Below are 20,697 nucleotides of genomic sequence, written 5' to 3'. Positions count from 1 at the left end.
CCATCGAAGCTCCTTCTCCAGGGACTCTGCCTGTGCAGCAGTTCTGGCAAAGCCCATGTAGTTCAGAGTAGGCTTTGTAGATTGGGTTGCTGCACATCCTACTCAATAGTAAAAACACTACTGTTAACAGTAAACTCCATTTTTGGGAAGGAGATGGAGTGTATCCACATAATTTAATTCATCAGCTTGATACAACTATTTTCTCTGTTGCTCTTAAGCCATAGTCACCCTAAAAATGTCATTAATGATACAGAAAACAGACTTTATATAGAGTTAAGAGCATCCAGTCCAGCATCAGCCACAGATTGAGCTTTCCAAAAACTGCTCACTGAATTTCTCTGATGTTGTTATTAAAGGCTAAATTATGTGTGTTCTCCAGGATGCCTTTGAGATGGGAGGAAAAGAACCCATTTAGGTTAAAAGAAGCAAAAAGATCCTGGTCAAGTGATTTGCAGGCGTAGTCTCTGGAAGTTTTCAGTACTGGGATTGTAATTATCTTCTCCATTTGCCAAACCATAAAACCACGATGGTTAAGCTTCACTAAAACTGACAGTCCTGTGTGCCTTTGTTCCTTTTTTTTTTATTAGTATTATTAATTTTTTTAATAGGAGAAATATACTCTTCAAAACAGAAGGATGTTCTTGTGGTTAAACCACTGGAAGAAAAGAGCTTGGATTTCTTTTTCCCCACCTCTGCCTCAAATTTCCTGCCTGGCCTCTGACAAGAGCTTAGTCTTTCCAATTTTTTAATAACAGATCAAAACTGTAGCATCGAGACTTGATTTTGCAAAAATGTTTTGAAATTTAGCCAGCTAATATTTGTGTGGCAAAAATTAAGAAGCTGGAAAAACTGAAGCACCGATATATCAATGCAAACAAATATTCAAATTGTGCAGGAAATTCATTAGATCTAAATATTCCAATACTTTTATAAATAGGGCTATAAGGCTCAGCTCATCTCCAGGATTCCATGCAATGCCCAGATCTGCACCACACAGGCAGCTCTGCAACTCATCAGGAGCACACAACACAGGCTTCTCAAAGTGGGTAATCTTCTTTTCTTTGGGAAAAAAAAAAAAAAATTACCCACATGGATAGATTGAGTCTGAAAATACTTTAACAAAGAAGGGCAGCTTTATTCCACCAGACGAAAACGTTGAGAAATTTTGGAAACACATGGTGAGATTAAAAGAAGAGATTAACATGTAGACAAAGAAACAAAAATAGGTTTTTGATAGTGAACATTACTGAGCTACAGAATATTTTCCTCAGGAAAACTGTCATGGAATGCTGAAGGGAGAAAAAACAATGAGAAGCCTAAAGAGGTGTTGCAGGAAGATAGAAAAGTCAACTCAGTACTATCTCTAATTTCTATTATTGTATAAAAACATATACAACAGCAGAACCTGGACTGTTCTGTGCACCCAGTAAACACTCAGAAAATTTTGTGCTGTTGCAAATATTGAATTAAGCAGAAGAAAAGTGCAAGCATCTGCATCTCCCTCTCCAGAAAGGATGGGATGCAGGCTTGTGGTGTGGGAAAGATGAACAGGCCTCTGCTATGGGCAATAATTATTTGAGTCAGTCTCTTTCTCTGGGGGAAATAAACATGAATTAAGCAACCTGGTGTAGTGGAAGGTCTCCATCCCCATGGCAGGGGAGCAGAAAGAAATGATCTTTAAGGTCTCTTCCAACCAAACCATTCTGTGATTCTATGAAAACTTATCCTTTGGAGAATTTATCAGTTCTCACCACAGTGTGTCTGTGGACTCACGGTATGGCATAAAATGTGAAGCTTCTGATGAAAATTCCATGCCAAATCATTCAGATCCATTGAGCCTGAATCTGCCCATCACTTCTGCTGCACACCCAGGGAGCACCCACTGAAATCCACCAGAACTCCAGGAAATCTACAGGGAAATTCACTTTGGCCTAAACATTTCCCTGCTGCAGAGCAGGGTTATGCAACACCCAGAGACACTGGGAGAGAGCAAGTTAAGGTGACTGGGGAGCCCGAGCTCTCCACGTCCTTGCTCTGTGCTCTGCAGTCAGAGCAATTATGTTATATCAATGTTGTTGCAGGGGGTTATGCTGTAAATTGATACAAGTGTCTGCTAAGATGAAATCTTCCTAAACATGAATATGGATTTCAGCAGCATTTTCACTCACTAAATTACTTTGCAGATGGGCTAATAACCTGAGGTTAAAATAACCTCTGTTGAATAAACTATCTGAGGGAATAAACTGACTACATTTTCTTGGTCACAAAGACCAACTGATGATGGAATTAAATGCTGGTAAGGAAGGATGGAGCTATAATTCATTTAGATCAAAATGTCTATAATTTAAAATAAAGAGCTAGTAAAATAAGAATAGTTAAACAAAAAATTAAAAAAAAAAAAGAAAAAAAAAGAAGTGTATTGAAGCCAGGACCACAAAAGATCAGGGCAGCAGCAAAAGCTAATTTAGCTACATGGGATGCAAACTTGCATTTTCAGTAGTATTGGTAAACAATCTCATTTTCTGAATCTCTCCTCTGTGTGCTTTAATTGCTGTGCTCTATTACTTCCAATAACTCCAGATTTTGTCACCAACTTCACCAGAAAGCAAAGCCATGGACCCCAATCCTCTCCATGCAAAGCAACAGCAGTTTTCACTGTGAATCCTGCACCTACAGCCATACACAGGAGCAGCAAAACTTCCTTTTAGATATTGCCAGATCTTTGATTAAAACATTACTAAAGACTTAGAAAATACAATTTTAGATCACCTCTAAATGCTACTGGGCCCCATTATCATGAAAAGAGGTGTGATTAGAGGTGCTGTCATTTTCCTCTCTCCTGCTGCCTTTGTTTTGTGAAATATCATTCCTCTTTTAATGATGCTGTCTTAGTCTAAATTTTTGCTCCAAGTACAGTATTTAATAATTAATAATTAATGAATTAATATCTTTGGAATACAAAGGAACATTAATCTTTTTGTTAAGTCACATCATTTTCTTGCTAACAATAAAACTGCTTTGTTATAATTCATATTATCATGAATGAACATAGCTTCTCTTACATTATTTAATTAATGGCTGAGTTTCCCCTTTTCCAAAGTAAACTAAAACCAGAAAAATAAAATAAAATCCGTAAACAAATGGCTTCTAATGAATCTTTTTTGTATTAGTCCCTTTCCACTATCACAATTATATCTGGTTAAGTGGTTTACAAAGGAAATAAGCGCTGAATTTACTTTATCAGATGAGATAAGCACAGCAGTTTAGCGTTTTCTGATGTGCAAAATTTGGGTTTAGGAAATTGGTTTATAAGATTTGAGCACTGACAGCTCATTGTTTTCAAGCTTTAACCAGTTTGTTTATTTACTGTTACATTTAAGTTTTATGCAACAGACAGAAAATGTAACTTTAACAGATTTTTCTCACCTAGTGAACATTGAGTTCACAGCCCCAATGTTCAAATCTAGCCTGGAAAAAAACAAAAAAGAGAGCAACAATTTTTTTTCCTCTCCCCAGAATGAAGAAAATACAGGTTCAATATGTCTGTGTTCTTCCTAACACAGGAGGCAGGAGATTTTATCTCACTGATAAAATGAGCACTGGTGATGACTGAGGCTCCAGGGAAAGGGACTGACCTCTCAGAAGGTCCCGTTTCATAACACACCATCACTTTTTTAGTTAAACAGTTTGAGATCTGGGCCAAAGCCCCATTCTCCAGGCAGGTCTAGTTTAGTATCCAAATCCCTAAAGAGCTCATGGGGATTTGAACCATGTTGAGGAGCCTCAGAGCTCCTCCTGTGCTTGAATTTCCACCAGTTCATTTATCTCCTGGAATTTGGGTGAGGGCTCACAAAGAGGGGGAAGAGGTGGCAGGTAGAGGTGTAAGACACTTTATAAATTATAAGAATAGTTCTAATAAGTTCACCTGAGATATTTTTCTTTTTCCTAATAATAAAAAGCCAACTTTAAGGAAAACAGGTGATTCTGAAAAAAATAATAATTCTAGCTTTTCTCTTTTCATGGCTGCAGAAAAGTTGCATTTTCCAGCTGGACTAGCACAAACACAAGTAGAAAGTGCCAGATTTCATCCTTTATTTATTTTTTTATTGTTTCCTATCTTAGTTCTGGGGTTTCTTTTTTTATACAAATCTCACCTTCTTTCAAAAAATGTAAGGCATGAAAAGGTGCTCTTCAAGGCTGATTTTATGACAGGTGGCATTGATAAATCAAGGATTTATAGAAGAATGGTTTGCATCACCTGCCACAGGAAAAATAACTTATTGTTTGTGACTCCTGCCAAAGAGAGCACCTTTGTGGCCACCCATCAAGCCAATGAGATTTGGCAGGTTAGATCAGGCCTTGAGAACCTTTCACAACAGGGCTTTGTCAAACCCATCCCTTCTCTGCCCACAGTGTCACAGAGCCACCAAATTTCCCTTTTGCTGCCCACGCTGAGGCTGGGCAGTGCCACTACCACTGTCACATCTCCCAGGATGAAAATCAGTGGCCTTTCCTTGGGGCACAATAAAAAGGTACTGCAAATTTCACTTTGTAGTAACTACAGGCTACAGAAATTGCATTAGCTGCATTAGATGGAGTCATAGAAATATTCAGGAAGGTTAGTGGGATATGGTGGATGTCACATTTATACTGTGATAAAAAATCACTTTGCTAACTTATAATGTTTTCTGCTTTGGTAACACCCTATATTAAGGTGCCACTTATAAATAATTTATTATTATTTATTAATGTATAAGCCACTTTATAGGATGGTAGATAACAACTTAAATTCATGTATTAAAGATGCACATGCATGGTTTAATACAATTTACGCCTCACAATATCCTTTGCAACAGATTCTCATCGCATCATCTGTTCAGCATTTATTACTAATGCATTTTATAACATACTTTATAGTACGTTATTTGAGGAAGTAGCTGCATTTAGTGATCATTTTCATAAATAAGAATAAAGCATTTATAAGTGGCACCTTAATTTAAAGTGTTACCTTCACATTACTGGGTAGTCACTCACCATTTGTCTCACTTTGCAATTACTCTCGAAATGCACCTCTTAATAAAGGACATGCTGTGTCCTATTTCTTCACATACACTACATCTGATTAAGAGTTTATCAAGGCATTTTTCCTTCAGCTGCTCTCAAACCTTTGAAGTTGCCAGCTCAGTCTAAATTTGTCCTCTGTAAACATCAAACTTTTTATATTGAAATAATAGTTGCCAGGAGACTGAGGATATTAGATAGTTGATTGCCTACCAGGTTGGCCAGTGCTGCCTGCTTGGATTCTTTGTAGAATTCCATTTTCCGAGCAGTAAGAACAATCCAGGACGTGGACCAGTTTTTCCTTACAAAGAAAATTAAAATTAAAAAAAAAAAAAAAAAAAAAAAAAAAAAAAAAAAAAAAAAAGGAAAAATCTGTGAGGCATTCAAGCAGGACGTAAAAGATATTTCATTTATAGACTTGGCTTTTAATTATTAAAACATGATATATATTAATATATATTCATGTCAGAAACAAAAATGGTCTAAAATCAACATTGTCAACAAACTTCCATCAACATTGATGGAGCTGCACCATCCTACTTATACCCAAAATGGAACTTATCAAAGCTTGAAGGGCTTCTTTCTCCTCATTCACATTTTGAAGCCCCTTTGTGTTTCTTTTTTTTGCCGTGTTGTCAAATGAAAACAGTGGGATTATTCACACATGCTCAAAGTTCACATGTAGAGGACTCTGAAATAGCTGGTGCCCTTCTGGTACCTAATACTTAAAATAAAACTGAGAAGGATCTGACTATACAGAGCTCAGAAACAGGTCTATTTTGAAAGGTCCAAAATGCTTTCTCCTTTCCCTAAATTAAAAGTTTACAGGAATGCAAGGAAGATAAGAACAATATCTGAGCGAGGTTTGGGTAACCATTAAACATCAGGAGCTCATGGTACAGCCCTAGAGAACTGACAAACTGCTGGGGCTAGGGAGAAGTAAAAACACACATAGACATGTGAAAGAATGCCCCCTGATACAGAGAAACATAATATTAAATTCAGATGAAAATGCTATTATATATGTTACCTATAACAGGTTTCAAACCTCTACATAGTCATAAACCTGATCTGATAAAAAGCTATTTATTAGATCAACAGCTCAAGATTGACTTTTGAATTTAGGGGTCATAACATGTGATATTTACAGAAGCACTCCTAAATCCACTGTTCATCTGCTTCACATGGTGAATATGAATTGTCTGTTGGTAAGCACCACTTCAGGTCTTCATTATTTTTCTCTATTTTTTCTTTCCATTTAACAGAGGTATTGTAAGTGCACTAAGGTGTAAGTGGTCAAGCATGCTATGTACAGATTTAAACAAACTTTCCTGTGAGTTGGATAGGCTGGATGAATATGGATTACCAAGGAATTCAATGGTAATATATCTTGGAGTACATCTTAAATCCAGTACCAAATTTTTATCAAATGACCCCAGTGATAGAGAGAATGGGGCATCCACAGCTTCTCTGGAAGGGTCTCACCTCCCTCACAGGAAAGAATTTCTTCCTAATATCTGATCTGACCCTGCTGTCTGCCAGTTTGAAGCCATTTCCCCTTTTCCTGTCATTCCAAGCCATTGTTCAAAGTCCCTCTCCAGCTCTCTTGGAATCTCTTTAGGCTCTGTCACACTCCCATGTTATACCTTAATTTCTTGCCACCATCTGCTATTTTTGCTTTTAGAAGATATCCTTCCTTCTCCACTACCTGCAAGAAAAAAAGAAGGTCATAACCATATTATTTATTCAGCTGAGTAAACCCACTTAATACATGTGTAGGAGTCTGCATCCAGCTTCTCTAGTGTGGGGCACTTTACCACTAATTCTTGGTTTAATCACCTATTTTTTTCTGATATATTCCATTCTTTTGAATATTTGCAAACAACACTTAAAGTTAACTACTACACTCAAAATTAACCACAATAAAAACCCAATAAAGTTTTATTTTGCTTAATTTTATTCTATTTATTTAGAAGAATATTATTTTGATGCAGGCAAAATTTCTAGCTACGAGCAAAAGAGAATTTTTAATGAATTGCAAGTAAATTATTATGTTAAAATAGAATTTTATATATTGAGTTTCATTACTAGCTGTGAGGGACACACCACAATGAGGGCTCTATATGAGGCTGTAACACTTGATTGCAGGGATTTTTGGTGTATCAGAAGCAAGGCCTAGGCTTGCTGTTTTATTTTCTTTTCTATTTGTGCTCCTTCACCTCTCTGAGCACCTTCCTTTAGCCAGACCCCCTTGTAGACCCTTGGTTCTCTGATCAGCTGAAATATCCCATTGTACAGCTGGGATAGGGGATATTTTTTGTATATAAAAGTTTATATTAAAAAGCTAAAAACCAAACAAAGCAAGATGAGTGGTTTTCAGCCAAACCAAACAACCTCCCATCTCATCAGGTCTCATTAACTAAGGATGTCTCAATTGTGTCAATAATGAGAAAAAGAAACAAAATTGTGATTAAGAGTGAGTCTGGTTTTGCTTTCAAACACTACTGAGCCAGTGCCTGACTTGGATATTAGAAACTCCACGTGGTCTTTGTAGTAAATTGCATCACAAGGCAATTTCATAACAATTTCAATAGAATTTTGCTGTCTGCAAAGCCATTAAATAGCAATAAAACATGCTTTAACAGGCAATATAAGGATTTTTAAATCAAACACGTCTGTTATCTTGATTGTACAAAATAGCATTATTTTAACAGAGTAGTATGTTTGATTTTGTCTGTGGCTGATATCAACATGTGATGACATAAATACTGTGTTCATACCTATGGAAAGGCCTGCAGGTCCATGGACAGTGATTTAGGTGACATTCTCAAGCAGGTACATGAGGATCAGCTGTGCTTCCTCTGTAATTTGTACTTATCTCATGTAAATTCCTGTCATGCATATCATTACCACAGAAAGCCCAGAGAGAAAGAGTGCATGGATTATCATGTAGAGTTATGTCACTATTTATCTAGTGATGGATGGCTGAACTAGCAGAGCTAAAATAAGGTTTAATCCCCATCTCCACCTACTTTTTGGTTTTTTTCCCCCTTACTTAATATTTTTCTTCCTCTTCTAACACTTCGTTTTTGTAGCATAAAACTTCTGGTAGTTGGCCAGGCCCAGAGATGCCAAACAACATATGAGAGAAGTTATTCTTTTTAATATTTCTATCCATCTGGAAACAGAAACTGGGAGGAGCATTGGCTAATCATTGCTTCTCTGAATCAAGCTCAAAAATCTCACGTTTTCAAAGTTTAGCAACCATTTTCCCAAATTGCTATCTTAACCAATCCAGAACTAAAGGAAAATATTATTTTTTAACATCAGATCTGGATCACCTTTGTTGTCAATCTTGGGGAGTTAAGAATTGGATGTGATTCCAAATGGAAATGTTGCTGCTCAATCATATTGTCCTTATAATTGTATTCAGCTAGGATATCAAATCTACTAACAAATATTGGGTATATAAAATATCCTTACTTAAATTACATAGCTCAAATCCACCATTTGCTGTAAATTAAATGACTCAAAACTGAACAGTAAAAAACTACAAGAGCTGCAGTTAATATGAGCATTCTCAGTGCTAAGAAAACTCCTTTCACATATATTGCTTTAATTGAATTAGTACAGGTGCTGTCCTTAAATAAAATTAGCATGGCCTCCTCTAATTGTTAATGTGCAGTTTTGTCTGTAATTAATATAAAGGGCATACATGGAATTATGCAAAAACTACCACAAATTAAATATATATATATATCTAGGATGACTCCAGTATTTTTATAATTTCTGTTTAGGGTGCTGCATTCCTCTTGTCTAACATCTGCTAATATCTCCTTTTCTGTGCTACTTCTCTTCCAACAAAACACTTCTAGGACAGCTCACGATCAACTTGTAATACTTCTGCACATGGATGATATTGGGCTGAAAAGAATTCCAAATATATCCTAATGATACATTCTGTTTCTGTCTCAATAAATATCATCATCTGTTGTTAAGCTGCTGCCCTTCCTGCACCTTTTCAACATGTGGAAGGTTGAGAAAATGACCCAAAATACCCTGAAGAATTAACACAAAAATAGGGAAATGGAATTATTTTGTGGAGTTTGTGCTGATTTGTTTTTTAAATTGCTTTCAGAAGAACAGTAAAGATGAGATTATGTAGTGTTAATATTTGAATTTCTAAATATATATATATTTTTTTAAAAGGGTCTCATTTTTATGATCTAATATTGTTAGAAACTATAAGGAAACATAATTACCACTGTGTCACATACAGGTTTTATAATTTTCTTGAATAGAATTCAAACCTTCTGAACGTACCTAATCCTGAAAAATTTGTGTAAGTAACAATACTGCTGATACCAACCTTTCTTTAATGAATCTGTATTTGCATATTCATTTTATTTTAGCAGAAAAACATCTGTTTCTCATTCCCCCTAGATTCTTCTAATGTCAAGAATTTATTGTTTTTAATTTCATTATAATACTTCTTATACAAATTAATACTAATATTAAAAACACCTTAATAAGGGCAAAGAGAGGACAAAGACTTCATCACATTCCTCTATACCAAATATTAACACAGATGAAACCTCAGTCAAGCACAACAAAATTAACAGCAAAGTCAAGATGTAGAAGTGACTTTATACCTTCCAAAATTATTCTTTTTATTGATTAATCAAAGTCCCTCACATCCTTTAACATCTTGAGGTATCCAAATCCTCATGAATTCATTCTTTAGCAAAGCAAGTGCAGTATTTTTGTTATAAACTTTTAAAATGCCCACAGTGATTTATCAGTTCTGTAGAGCAATTTCTTACCGTGGGGTCCTGGGTACTGATGTTGTCTGTAAATGTCAAGTTGTGTTGGGAAAGATTTCTTCTGTGACGATTTATCTGAAAAAAAAAAAAAGAAGAAATATTTGCATTCAGAGAGGATTCAAATACATGCAGGTAAAGATGGACCAACAAATTTAATTACAGGGCACACACAGCATGACCTGGGTGGAGGTTTGAGGTTTCTTTCTGGTATTCCTCTGAGCCCTGGGTATTTAAAATGTACAGCTGATATACTCTGGTATAAAACTCTTATAAATGTGTTTCTTTGTGATGTCACATTGGCAAAGTTACCTAAAAATTAATCAGCTGTTAATAATAACCTAAATTGTGGGTTTTTTTCCTCATTATGAATCTCAAAAATGGTTTAACTGGTTAGGTGCTCTTAAACCCATTATGACAAATAGGAAAACTGTTGATTGTAACCTCAAGACCACAAAAAGTAAGTCAATGTGGAAACCAGAAAACAACTGGGCAAAAATACACAAAAATCCAGCAAGTTTAAACTGCTTTAAAGGCTATTTCTAAAGTCTCCATGACTGAAAGGTTTCAGCAATACTGGACTTTGACTTCAAAATTGCTCCCAAATACTGAGTCCTTGATTTTCTTCAATTCTCCCTTTAATTTGAGGAAGACAATGTAATCAACTGTGACTTAATTCTGAAAAATTATTGCTTTATACCAGAAACTATTAAAACGAAATAAAGTTACTGCACAAATCAAGCATTTGGCAGAGCTCAATAGCATTTTACTTCCTTAAAAATCTGCAACAAAGAACAGATCACTCAAAAGTGTGTGCAAGTGTGTGTGTATATATGTATATATATATGAAACTTTTACTGTTTAAATTCAGTATCAATAAAAAAATAATTACGAGCTGAGGTCCTGTAAAATTCAGTGATTATTTCCTCTTTTAGCTGAAGCCACAAAGCAAACATCAAAATACAGTCTCAAATAGTTTCCACTGTATTCATCGTAATGCATTCTCTTTTCCCCTATTAAGAGAGAGTTAACCAAAAGTCATAATGTATTCTGTTTATATTCAAGTGTCTGAATATAGAAAATGTTCTTAATTAATCCAGAGGGCCACGCTCAAAAAACAGTTAAACATATTATGATCCCATATTTTTTCTCCACACATTGCTTTCATGTTTATTTGTAAGCACTAAGGTTTTTAAGCCTTGAAATCTATATCCTAGATATTGCTCTACTCTCCTAGTCAGAGCTAATGAGCTTAATGAATTACCAGTTCTAAATTTAATACAAACATTTCAAAGAAAGAGATAAAACATTCTTCACAATTCAAAAGTTTCTCTGACCTATTTATGAAGAATATCACTTAACAATTTCATTAAGGGTGAGTAACAGCTGGTGACATGGCTGTGTCCTAAAGTGTTTTTCTCTCTTAATATTCTGCATCTTAAGCAATCGAGCTTTCATAAGAAATACTTTAGTTAGTGGCAGTCCCTCCTTTGGGGAGAAAAAAAATGTCAGACCACATTTTCTGTATTTTGCAATCTCGTTTTCAAGAGTGTCATGTTCCTGTTTTATTAGCATGGAGGGTAAACAAGAATGATTTGCTGATGCTATTGAGAGAACTTCTAAGATTACAGTCTTTCTATTTAGATTTTGGATGGAGCTTAATATTAATGCAGGCAGAGACATGTATATAAATTCAAAATAAATTAATTCAATTTATCTTTTTCTTTATCTTTACTGTTAGACAACTCTGAAGGTTCTACAGTGCCTGAGACATATAGCTAAACTATTCAGGTCTAGATCACAGGGATTCTTTCTTACCCAGATCCCCCCACATTCTAATTATTCCTTAACATACAACAGAGCGCATTGCTCGGCGATGACTTCTCAAACATATTCTTCACTCATCCAAATTAAATAACAAGGCACACCACCACTCCACAGCTGCTTTGACATTCAGCTGCTCTCTCTAGGAGCCCCACGTGGCTGTGGGGGCCCTGTGTGCAATTTGTGGAGCGTGGAGCACCGAGCAGAGCTCTCGGCCGCTCTTGGTTCAGCAATCAGAGCATCCGCAAAGCAAACGCTGGCGTTTGATACTTGCTGAAAATGAATTCATCCAGAGCCATAAATCCATCCACAGCAGGATGAAAAAATGAGTTAAAAGTCCTATTTTCTGTAGGCCTAGCAAATTATTGCATTAGTAGTGTAGTGTAATTAAAAGACACTGTTTGAGATTTCCAAGAAGTATGAAATAATTAAGGAAAATAAAATTCCAAGTGTGGATGATACTATGTCCTTTAAGAAACCTCTTTGTGTATGCAAATAAATGTTAGGGAAAACTGCATGAAGGCAAGGGAAAGAATAAACCTCTTACACAATTATTTAATTGATATTTTTGCTAAAAAGGTGTTTCTTTTGGTAGCCACCAATGTACAATCTCATGCAAAGAAAGTCCTGAAGCTCCAAAGTCTTAACCTAGTTACAGAAAAACAACGAAAATCCACAACTATGAAGACAAGATCCAGCTCTTCTGGAAAAACCCCCCAAATATTTGGCTCACAAGTGGAATTAATAGAAACTTCAATAAAGTTCTACTGATTTCTACCAGCCTTTTGGTTTAGAAATAGAAATTTAAAGAAAATAATCAAAACAACTTGTAAAAATACCAACCCAGTAGCATCAGAGGAAATATATTCTTTTAGACTGATTTGATAAAATTCCAGCAGGGCTGATAGAAATTTGGTCTTAAATATTTTTTGCAAAGACCATTGAATGAGTTAGTTACATTACTTTCCTTAAGAAAAATCCAGTTGAAAGTTAACATGTTCTCAGCAGAACCTGGGTGGCAGAAGTCAAGATAGCCATGTTTCAATATACTCACAAATTTCAGTGAAGTACCAAAATATTCAAAGGGATGTGTAAGCTCTGTTATTTTCATTCTTTCATTCAGCTTTTAATAGATAGAACATAAAGGAGAGGGGTTGAGATTTTTTTTCCCCCATAACAGCATTTGATTACCCCAATAAACTCAAGAAAAACCTAAATAATATCTGTCACAAGTCCTCTACCTCACCTCCCAGGGTATGATGAAAGGCAGAGGTTTACAGGAGAAGATTGTGAGATCCCTTTTTGGGAAAGGCAGCTTATCAGCAGTTTTCTGATTTGATGAACATTCTTCAGTCAGCAACAATGTCACCTGCAGCACTAAAAATCCACTCTGCGAGCGCTTGCAAGTCTGTGGGCAAGTCTGGTTTTGTTAAATTCAGCCTGGGCTGCCCCCCCCTTCCCTTAGCTAAAGGGGATCCATCTCTGACCAGAGTTATTTCAGCATCTAAGCACTAATCCGTCATCATCCTTCCCACAAAGGCAAAGCCTCCATTCTGTGTGCCTGGTACCCCGGTGTGAAGGGACAACCATCTGACAACTGCTGTTTTAGCAGGGAGGTAAAACACAGGAACCTGATGTTTCATTTAATTTCTCTCTGTGCTCCCATTTGTTCTTTGAATTCTCCCTCTTTTTCTGGGGATTCATCATGGCTAAGTCAGCACTACTCTCATCACACAGTGTGGCATTGATTAAAAAGAAACTTGGAGGATCCATTTGTTTTTTATTTCCCATTACAGGCATATTTCTAACCTAATTCATCTCGTCAAAGAGAAGCAGCACACTTCTTTTTGATTTCAACCTAACCTAACAAAACCAACCAGCATTACTCGAAATGCTGCTCCAGTGCAAAGTACAGACAATTAATTATTTCCTGAAATGTCATTCTGAATTCACTTGTATCCCTGAGTAATTAAGATAATTGTATGACCTTTCTACGTGGCTTTCAAGATTGTCAAGTAAGTGATTCACCACAGATTATTTATCCACAAACACCACCTACAAGTAGCCTGGGAAAACCATGGTTTTCTCAAACAAGCAGCACCTGGTCCAGCAGAACTCTGCTTTGGATGGGAAACCCTAAGCTGGCATCTACCTGCTGTTTTCTCCATCATTCACAGTATTGCTCTGCCAAGGAGAAGGTTCTCATGGAGGGTTTGATAGATTTCTACCAAAACCCTTTCATGCTGTTCATGGTTTGACCTTTCCTTTCAGGGCTCTAACTATTGTTTTGTTTCATCCTGCCGACACTGCAATCATGTATGTGGAGATTCCTTTATAAATAACCAGAAAAAGAGAGAAATCTCCTACTGTTGAGCCCTACTAGTGCCTGATGCTCTGCTCTGGACCCAATCCAGCAAAGCACTCTGCAGTGGGCTTAAGTGTTTTTCTGGATGAGGGCCAGAACACTCCATTCTTTACAGGATCGAACTTACTGGTGGCAGCTTGAAAGTTTTGCAGTAAAAGTACAAACGAATCACATAAACTTTTGTGGAAACCATTCCCTCAACAGAGAAGGAGGGGTGACACCTGATTTAATGATGTCTGTGGTCATTTCGTTCCCAGTCACTCCTAAACTGCAATGACAGCTCATAATCACTTAGATAAAGAAACTTAACAACAATGTATTGTAGCGTTTCTTAATGGCCACGTCCCTTGAAAGATACCTATGCAACAGCAATGGCAAGGAGAATCCTGTAACATTTCACTCACTGCCATGCTCAAAGTGACTTGATCTCAAGATCCAGTCTTGGGCAGTATGGTAAGTCCATCGTTATCTACAGAAATTATTTGGAAACAGCTGAGCTATGATACAATTCCATGTCAGCTGTGAAAGGCACTGAGAAAATCCGACAGGCCTCCCCACTCAGAGATGCCCCTTTGTCATTTTCAAGGGCATTTCATGACATGAAAATTGGGAGAACCTTCAAAGTGACAGAGGGCAGGGTTAGATTATAGGTCAGGAAGAAATCTTTCCCTCGCCCAAGGGTGGTGGCCCTGGCACATGGTGCCCAGAGAAGCTGTGGCTGCCCCATCTCTGGAAGTGTCCAAGGCAAGCTTGGACAGGGCTTGGAGCACCCTGGGCTAGTGGAAGGTGTCCCTGCCCATGGCAGGGGGTGGCACTGGATGGCATACAAAGTAGCTTCCAAGCCACACACTGTTCTATTACTCTATTCAATTATAATTCATTTCAGCAGATAAGGAATTTATGTCCATTATCAAGGAATAGAGGATGTCAACAAACAGCATGAACTCTCCCATTCCTCCCCTTCATTGCTGCAGATGCTCCCAGTGCATTCAAGCTGTGCCATCACTCAGTAGAAGACTCCTTCCAGCCCTGGGGAAAGCTCCATGTCCCAGTGGGCTCCCTGCCCACAGCCACTGGCACTCTTGCCTTGCCCTGGAGCTCTCCTGACACCATCCTCCTGAGGATTACATTAGAACCACATGGTTTATGTTTGCTTTTTCCCCTTCCTTGTCTCAAAGTGGTTTCTTCAGGAAAAAGGCAGTGAGACTAAAGGCAGTATAATATGACATTAGGTTTCTCTGCTTTTTTTGTAAGGCTTACAGGAGAGAGAAGCACAAACTGCAGTTTCATTCCTGCCCCCACCAGCCCAGATTTTCTCCTCACCCTCCATCCCCAGGCTCCTGAAAACTCATTACGGCGCAGGTGACCGAGCACTTTGCTCAGGAATAAGAACTTGCATGGATGGAGCTTTTGTGCACTGGCTATAGACCAGATAATCTCTCCATGCATCATTTAATAAGAAAACCACTTCACAGTCCTCACAGGCCTGTGTTACATATGACATACTCTCAGCAGAACCTGCAGCCTGAAATCGGCGGGGGGAAGAGAGAAAGCAGCGAGCAGGATTGTGCTGCCTTCGCCCTGCGTGCCTCCCTTTGAGCACACTGCCCTCTACACTCAGCTCACATCTCCAGGGCCTCTGAAAATAATGATAATGGTTTTGCTTCCCTTGACCTCTTGCTCCCTTATAAATCAGAATCCTATAGACCTTTCCCACAGTGCGAGGGTCCTCCTTTGTATCCGAGCCTGTGAAGGTGGGTATTTTTTATCAAGGCAATATAACCACGTGGGCGTGCTGCTCCCTGGCTTCAGGACTTGCTGTAGACGAGCACTGTGGTGCCTCTGCTGGGGGAGTACCTCCATTTATCTTCATTCATGAAAGAAGAGCAAAATAATTACTCAGATCCTAGTTTAAATTTCAGCCCAGTGTTAAGATGAGCTCATTCTCTGTGATCAGAGAATCATTAATCACAAGTTTGATTACAAAGCATAGCCTGTTTGAAACTTTATTGCCTTCTTTCCCCAAATTATTGGAGGGGTGTTCTAAATATGGGGTATAGAGTTTGGGATAATATTTTTAGTCCAAGAATTAACCTTCACTGGCCCTTTTCTCCATTAATGGCTTGCTGTTTCCCAGGAGCAGATTTTTCCCTAGAGTGGGAGCCCTTTTGTTCCTCTCTAGTCGCTCAAATGGCCTTTGAAATTTGTCCAATTGATCCTTGCTTTGAGGGAGTCCCAGCTGATGTAGTTGGCTTCGTTTTTAGCATTTTCAGGAGCAGGAGAAGTGCCAAAAGCCCATGTAGAAGAAGAGGCAGCTACAAAAGGTTCTTACCACCCATATGTGTTCAAGAAATCCTAGGGCTGCTCTAAATTTGACTGTGGGTCACCAGGATTTGTGTACCTGGGGATCCAACTATCACAAAGGAACCAACAGCTGTGCTGCCTCTAATCTGCAGGATTTCCTACTGGAAATCAAACTGGAACCCAGTCTCTAAGCTTCAATATGCTTTAATTGTATTACATACAATCCTCATTGATTCCAGGAAAGAACATTAAAAGTGGGACTTTTTACATATTTCTATTTGCCTTTTCTGTTACAGCTTGTAATGTGCAACAAAATGAAGCAATGTACATACTGTGACAGCATTCATCCAGCCATACATAAAAAGGTACATTATGAAACCTAATGTATTGATAAGTTTCCCATTCTGATCTTTATATTCATCACACAGTCATTACTTCTGGTTCACTGTGATATTTGAATATATTTGTCTAAACTATTTCAGGTGATTTGGTAAAATTACAGATGAGTAGTGCAGCAATGGTGGAGGAAATATGGAATAAATACAGCAGGAATAAAAATGCAATAACAATCAGAGCTTCACTGTTCTTTGCCTCCAACATCTACATCTGCAAAACTGCTCTTTGATGTTATGGCTATAAAAGGTAAAAATAAAAGTTAATACAGACATAGAGTAATGATATATTATCTTTTCATGTCTCCTTTGGATCTTGGAAAAATAAAGACAATAAATATGAGAACTCAGCTGTGACAGCAAACTGTGTCAGCAACTCTGACCTGAAATTGCACCCCAGAACTGTAGTCTCAGGGTAAAAGGGAAGCAAAAAAATATCATTAAAACTTACTAAGTAAATGTGCAAATAACATGTACAAGAATTGCCTTTACAAAATCACATCCAGCACATAAACTACAATCAAAATGCTCTCAAAAGCTCTCTCCTGAAAGGACTGTCTTACAGAAAAGCATAATTAACATTGATGTCACACTCCTGCAAGTCATCCGTTGCTGTTTGCCATATAAATACCCTTGTAGAAAATAATATTAATATTCCTAGACAAATGCTCAGTCCTCTCCAGTGGACCCCCCATTAGCACATTGCTTTATCCTGCCTACCTAATTCCTTCTTTCAGATTTAAACAAGCCAAAAACTCACCTTATGCTACTGCAGAAGCAATTTTTATTTTTGAAGGTTAATCCAACTCAGCAGGATTTAGGGATGGCACTTTTGCTTGGTCGTAGGCATGTTGGCTCAGGCCAGACAGCTGTTTGGACATTCTCCACTGGGAATCTTGCCCTCAACACCCACAGTTGATGCACATACATGGTCTACTGGCTGCCTACTTCCATGCCCATCTGTTCAGATGGCATGGTGCCCACTCACAAGTTCGCTGGATCCTTGCCCTTAGTGTGTAGATGCCAGGCAATGATGGGCTTAGATGGGCAGCCTGCAAAATACTGAAAGTGATCATTTTTTTCCTGTAGGAAGTCCTTCCTCTGCAATAGCACTGAAGCATGGGCACCACATGCTACCCTACACTTAATAACACCTGTGGACATAGATGTGCCAGGAATGGAAAGGGAGGGAGGGAATGTGCTTGGGGGGGAAACACATGGAATGATACAAAAAATTTGCAAGGATTCCTGTGTAAGAATAGATTCTCCATTGTCCATGGCACCCAGGTTAACTGGGATCAAAGAAAGTGGCTCAAGCATCAGAGCAGCACAGCCATGGCCACGTTGGCCTGAGCACTGCCTTGTTTACCCTGATTCCCACTTCTGATACCCAACTTCCCTAAAAAATGCCTTGGGTACTGCACACCACTCGGTAGCCAAAGTGTATAAAAATCAAAACCAAATCGTACCAAAACCAGTGTGAACTAAACCCAGACCTGTCTAAACTTCAACACACATTACATACACACCATACAATACAAAAAATTCCATGGGAAGCCATGGTATCAGTAAAGGTAGATAGGAAATCAGTCATTTTAACAAAGGTCCATTTTAAATTGTGCCATTGCCCTTTGAATCAATAACTGAGAAAACTCTACTTTGTAACAAGATATTATTTCAGATAATTTTGCAGATAAGAGAAGTTTCTCTTTTTTTTTCCAAGTCCAAAAATCAACCTTATTGCAGCTATATTAGGACAGAGCAGCAATTTAAAATTAAAATATAATTTTCTTTCCTAGTTCAATTAACAGTAAATCAACATACGGCAATAATTTTATTGCTTGAAATAAGCTACCTTAAAAAATTAATAGCTTCTTAAGTATTCAAAAAAGATATATTTTATTTACATTGTTAGTGAAATTATTTGAACTTTGTGCCTATAAATCCCAAGGTATTTCCACAGGCCATCAATTCTTTAGTTATTCTTAATATATTGTGTGGGAGTCAATAGAAAAGTCACAGAGATTCTGCTCTTTGATTAGATGAACTAAACTTTTAGAAGAAGAAGGGAAGGGGAAATCAAAGAGAGCTCAAGCAGAGATTATTTCCATTGTAGTCTTTCAGGAATCCTCCTTCCTACCAACACCATGGTGAACAAACTGTCAGTCTTACAAACATGTATGGAAAATTAAGAGAGTTGCAAATACCCATGAAACATTTTGATAAAATTATTCCAGCAAGTGCTTTTTTCACTTTTTTCCTTCCCCTTCCCCTCGCTGAGCGCACCCCAACAATTCTCCAACAATTTTGGGCGTGTGCGAGCAGGCTGGAAAGAGAGATAAATCTGCAAGGCTGGATCTGCAGCCTGGCTCGGGGCTGCCATGGAGTCAGCAGTGTGCTGTGCTTGGAGGCACATTTAAGCTGTGTCTAACTTAGTGTTTACTCTGGGGTGACTGGATTTGAGCACGCTGTCCCTACCCCAGAGAATTCTTTGCTGTGCGGAGACATCAGTCTTGTCTTTGAGCATGCTCCACCGAATCACTCATGTGTGGCTGCTTGATCTGTTTGGGTCTGGACATATTGTCAAATCCTTGTGTCCAAGTTTCATGGGAGCAGTGCCGAAAAAGTCCTGGCTCCAGAATGAAATTAGATTTATACAGAACACAAGCCAAAATAGTCGCTATGAACATCCGGTGACAAAAATCAAAGAATCGGAATAAAAAGTGGTTTGCTCTGGCTCTCGAGCTTAGTTCAACTACTTTAATCTGAAGGGAAAAGAAACCTCCAAGACCACCTCCTTTCTAGCTTTTAGGCTGTGGATTCCAGGCAAAGCAGAGGTGAAACACTGGCTTTTACAATGGAAAATCCTTTGTTTTCCTCAGCGCAGAAATTTTCACAAAGAACCTTTTTGTGTGATTGAAAGGAGTATCTTCTAACACAGGTCACGGCTGACAACCCCATAGCTAAATCTTATTAAAAACTGTTCAGAGACCAAAATTAGAGACTGTAATACAGAACCACTTGGATACCTGTCAGATTGATAATATCTAGATGACCATCTAACTTGCCACCTGCTCTCCCTTCCCTTTGCACTAATAACCTGAATAAGCTTGTGAATACTTTCCCCCCAGTCCTGTTGGCTCATATTAGTCTTTCATACCATCAAGACCTGCAATCTCTTTAAAAAGTCAGTTTTGCTTATTAGCATTGTTCAGAGGACTAAATTACAGATGCAGCACAAGAAAGAACGAAGCAAAGTTTTCAAACAGATTTTCCCAGGTGCCATTATAAACATTAACATGAAAGAAAGAGTAATCAAGATAATAACTGATCTACTTCAAGTAGCTTTTTAAGCAAATGGGCAATTTTGCAAAGGTCAATTAGCAGGACGACTCCTTCCTATTAGATTTGACACCATGATATTCAGCTAGGAAAAGAATGAAAATATTTGAAAGCCTAACTTTTCTTCCCTCTTCCTTGGAGATTTCTCAGTTTTATGTTTAATCACAACCTTGCAGCAAACCAGGTAAGACAGCAGTGATTGCGAGTGCTGCTACCCAGCTTAGGGATTCTCCACTTACAATTTGCCTTCATTTCACACAAAATTAATATCCTAGCATTTTTACCACAACCTGCTGACACAGTAAAACTGTGATGATGTAAAGGTTAGGGCTTGGTTGGGGGTTTTTCAAATACCAAAGCTAGTTCTTCAAATTTGTATCAGGCTACAGGAGCCTTGATGAGATTCTTTGTCATACACATTAAAAAAAAAAAAAAAAAAAAAAAAAAAAGTGCAAGCTGGGTCTTGGCAAAATTAGAACTACAATTGCAAAACACTATTCTTCCTATTGCTTAAGTGCTATTTCATTATTTGCCCTTCAGAGACATAGAAACATTTCAAAAAAAATCAACTCCACAAGTTGGGCCGTGT

The 20,697-nt window shown here is 37.9% G+C and overlaps 1 protein-coding gene across 2 annotated transcripts in view; it reads right to left on the bottom strand.

Annotated features, from left to right (window-relative positions):
- The window catches only part of ARHGAP15 (Rho GTPase activating protein 15), a 320,905-nt gene that overhangs the window by 265,059 nt on the left and 35,149 nt on the right, over window positions 1–20,697 (bottom strand). For both annotated transcript variants that reach the window (XM_056495920.1, XM_056495919.1), the window contains 3 exons: window positions 9,885–9,959; window positions 6,708–6,769; window positions 5,275–5,362 (listed from right to left, as the gene is read on the bottom strand). In XM_056495920.1, the coding sequence (XP_056351895.1) occupies window positions 5,275–5,362; window positions 6,708–6,769; window positions 9,885–9,959 (225 nt within the window). The remainder of the gene's footprint in view (window positions 1–5,274; window positions 5,363–6,707; window positions 6,770–9,884; window positions 9,960–20,697) is intronic.

The sequence above is a fragment of the Oenanthe melanoleuca genome, chromosome 7 (genome assembly GCF_029582105.1).
Source record: "Oenanthe melanoleuca isolate GR-GAL-2019-014 chromosome 7, OMel1.0, whole genome shotgun sequence".
In the NCBI taxonomy this organism is placed as follows: Eukaryota; Metazoa; Chordata; class Aves; order Passeriformes; family Muscicapidae; genus Oenanthe; species Oenanthe melanoleuca.
The sequence above is the reverse complement of the archived record's forward strand: the minus strand, read 5'-3'. Positions and strand labels throughout refer to the sequence as shown.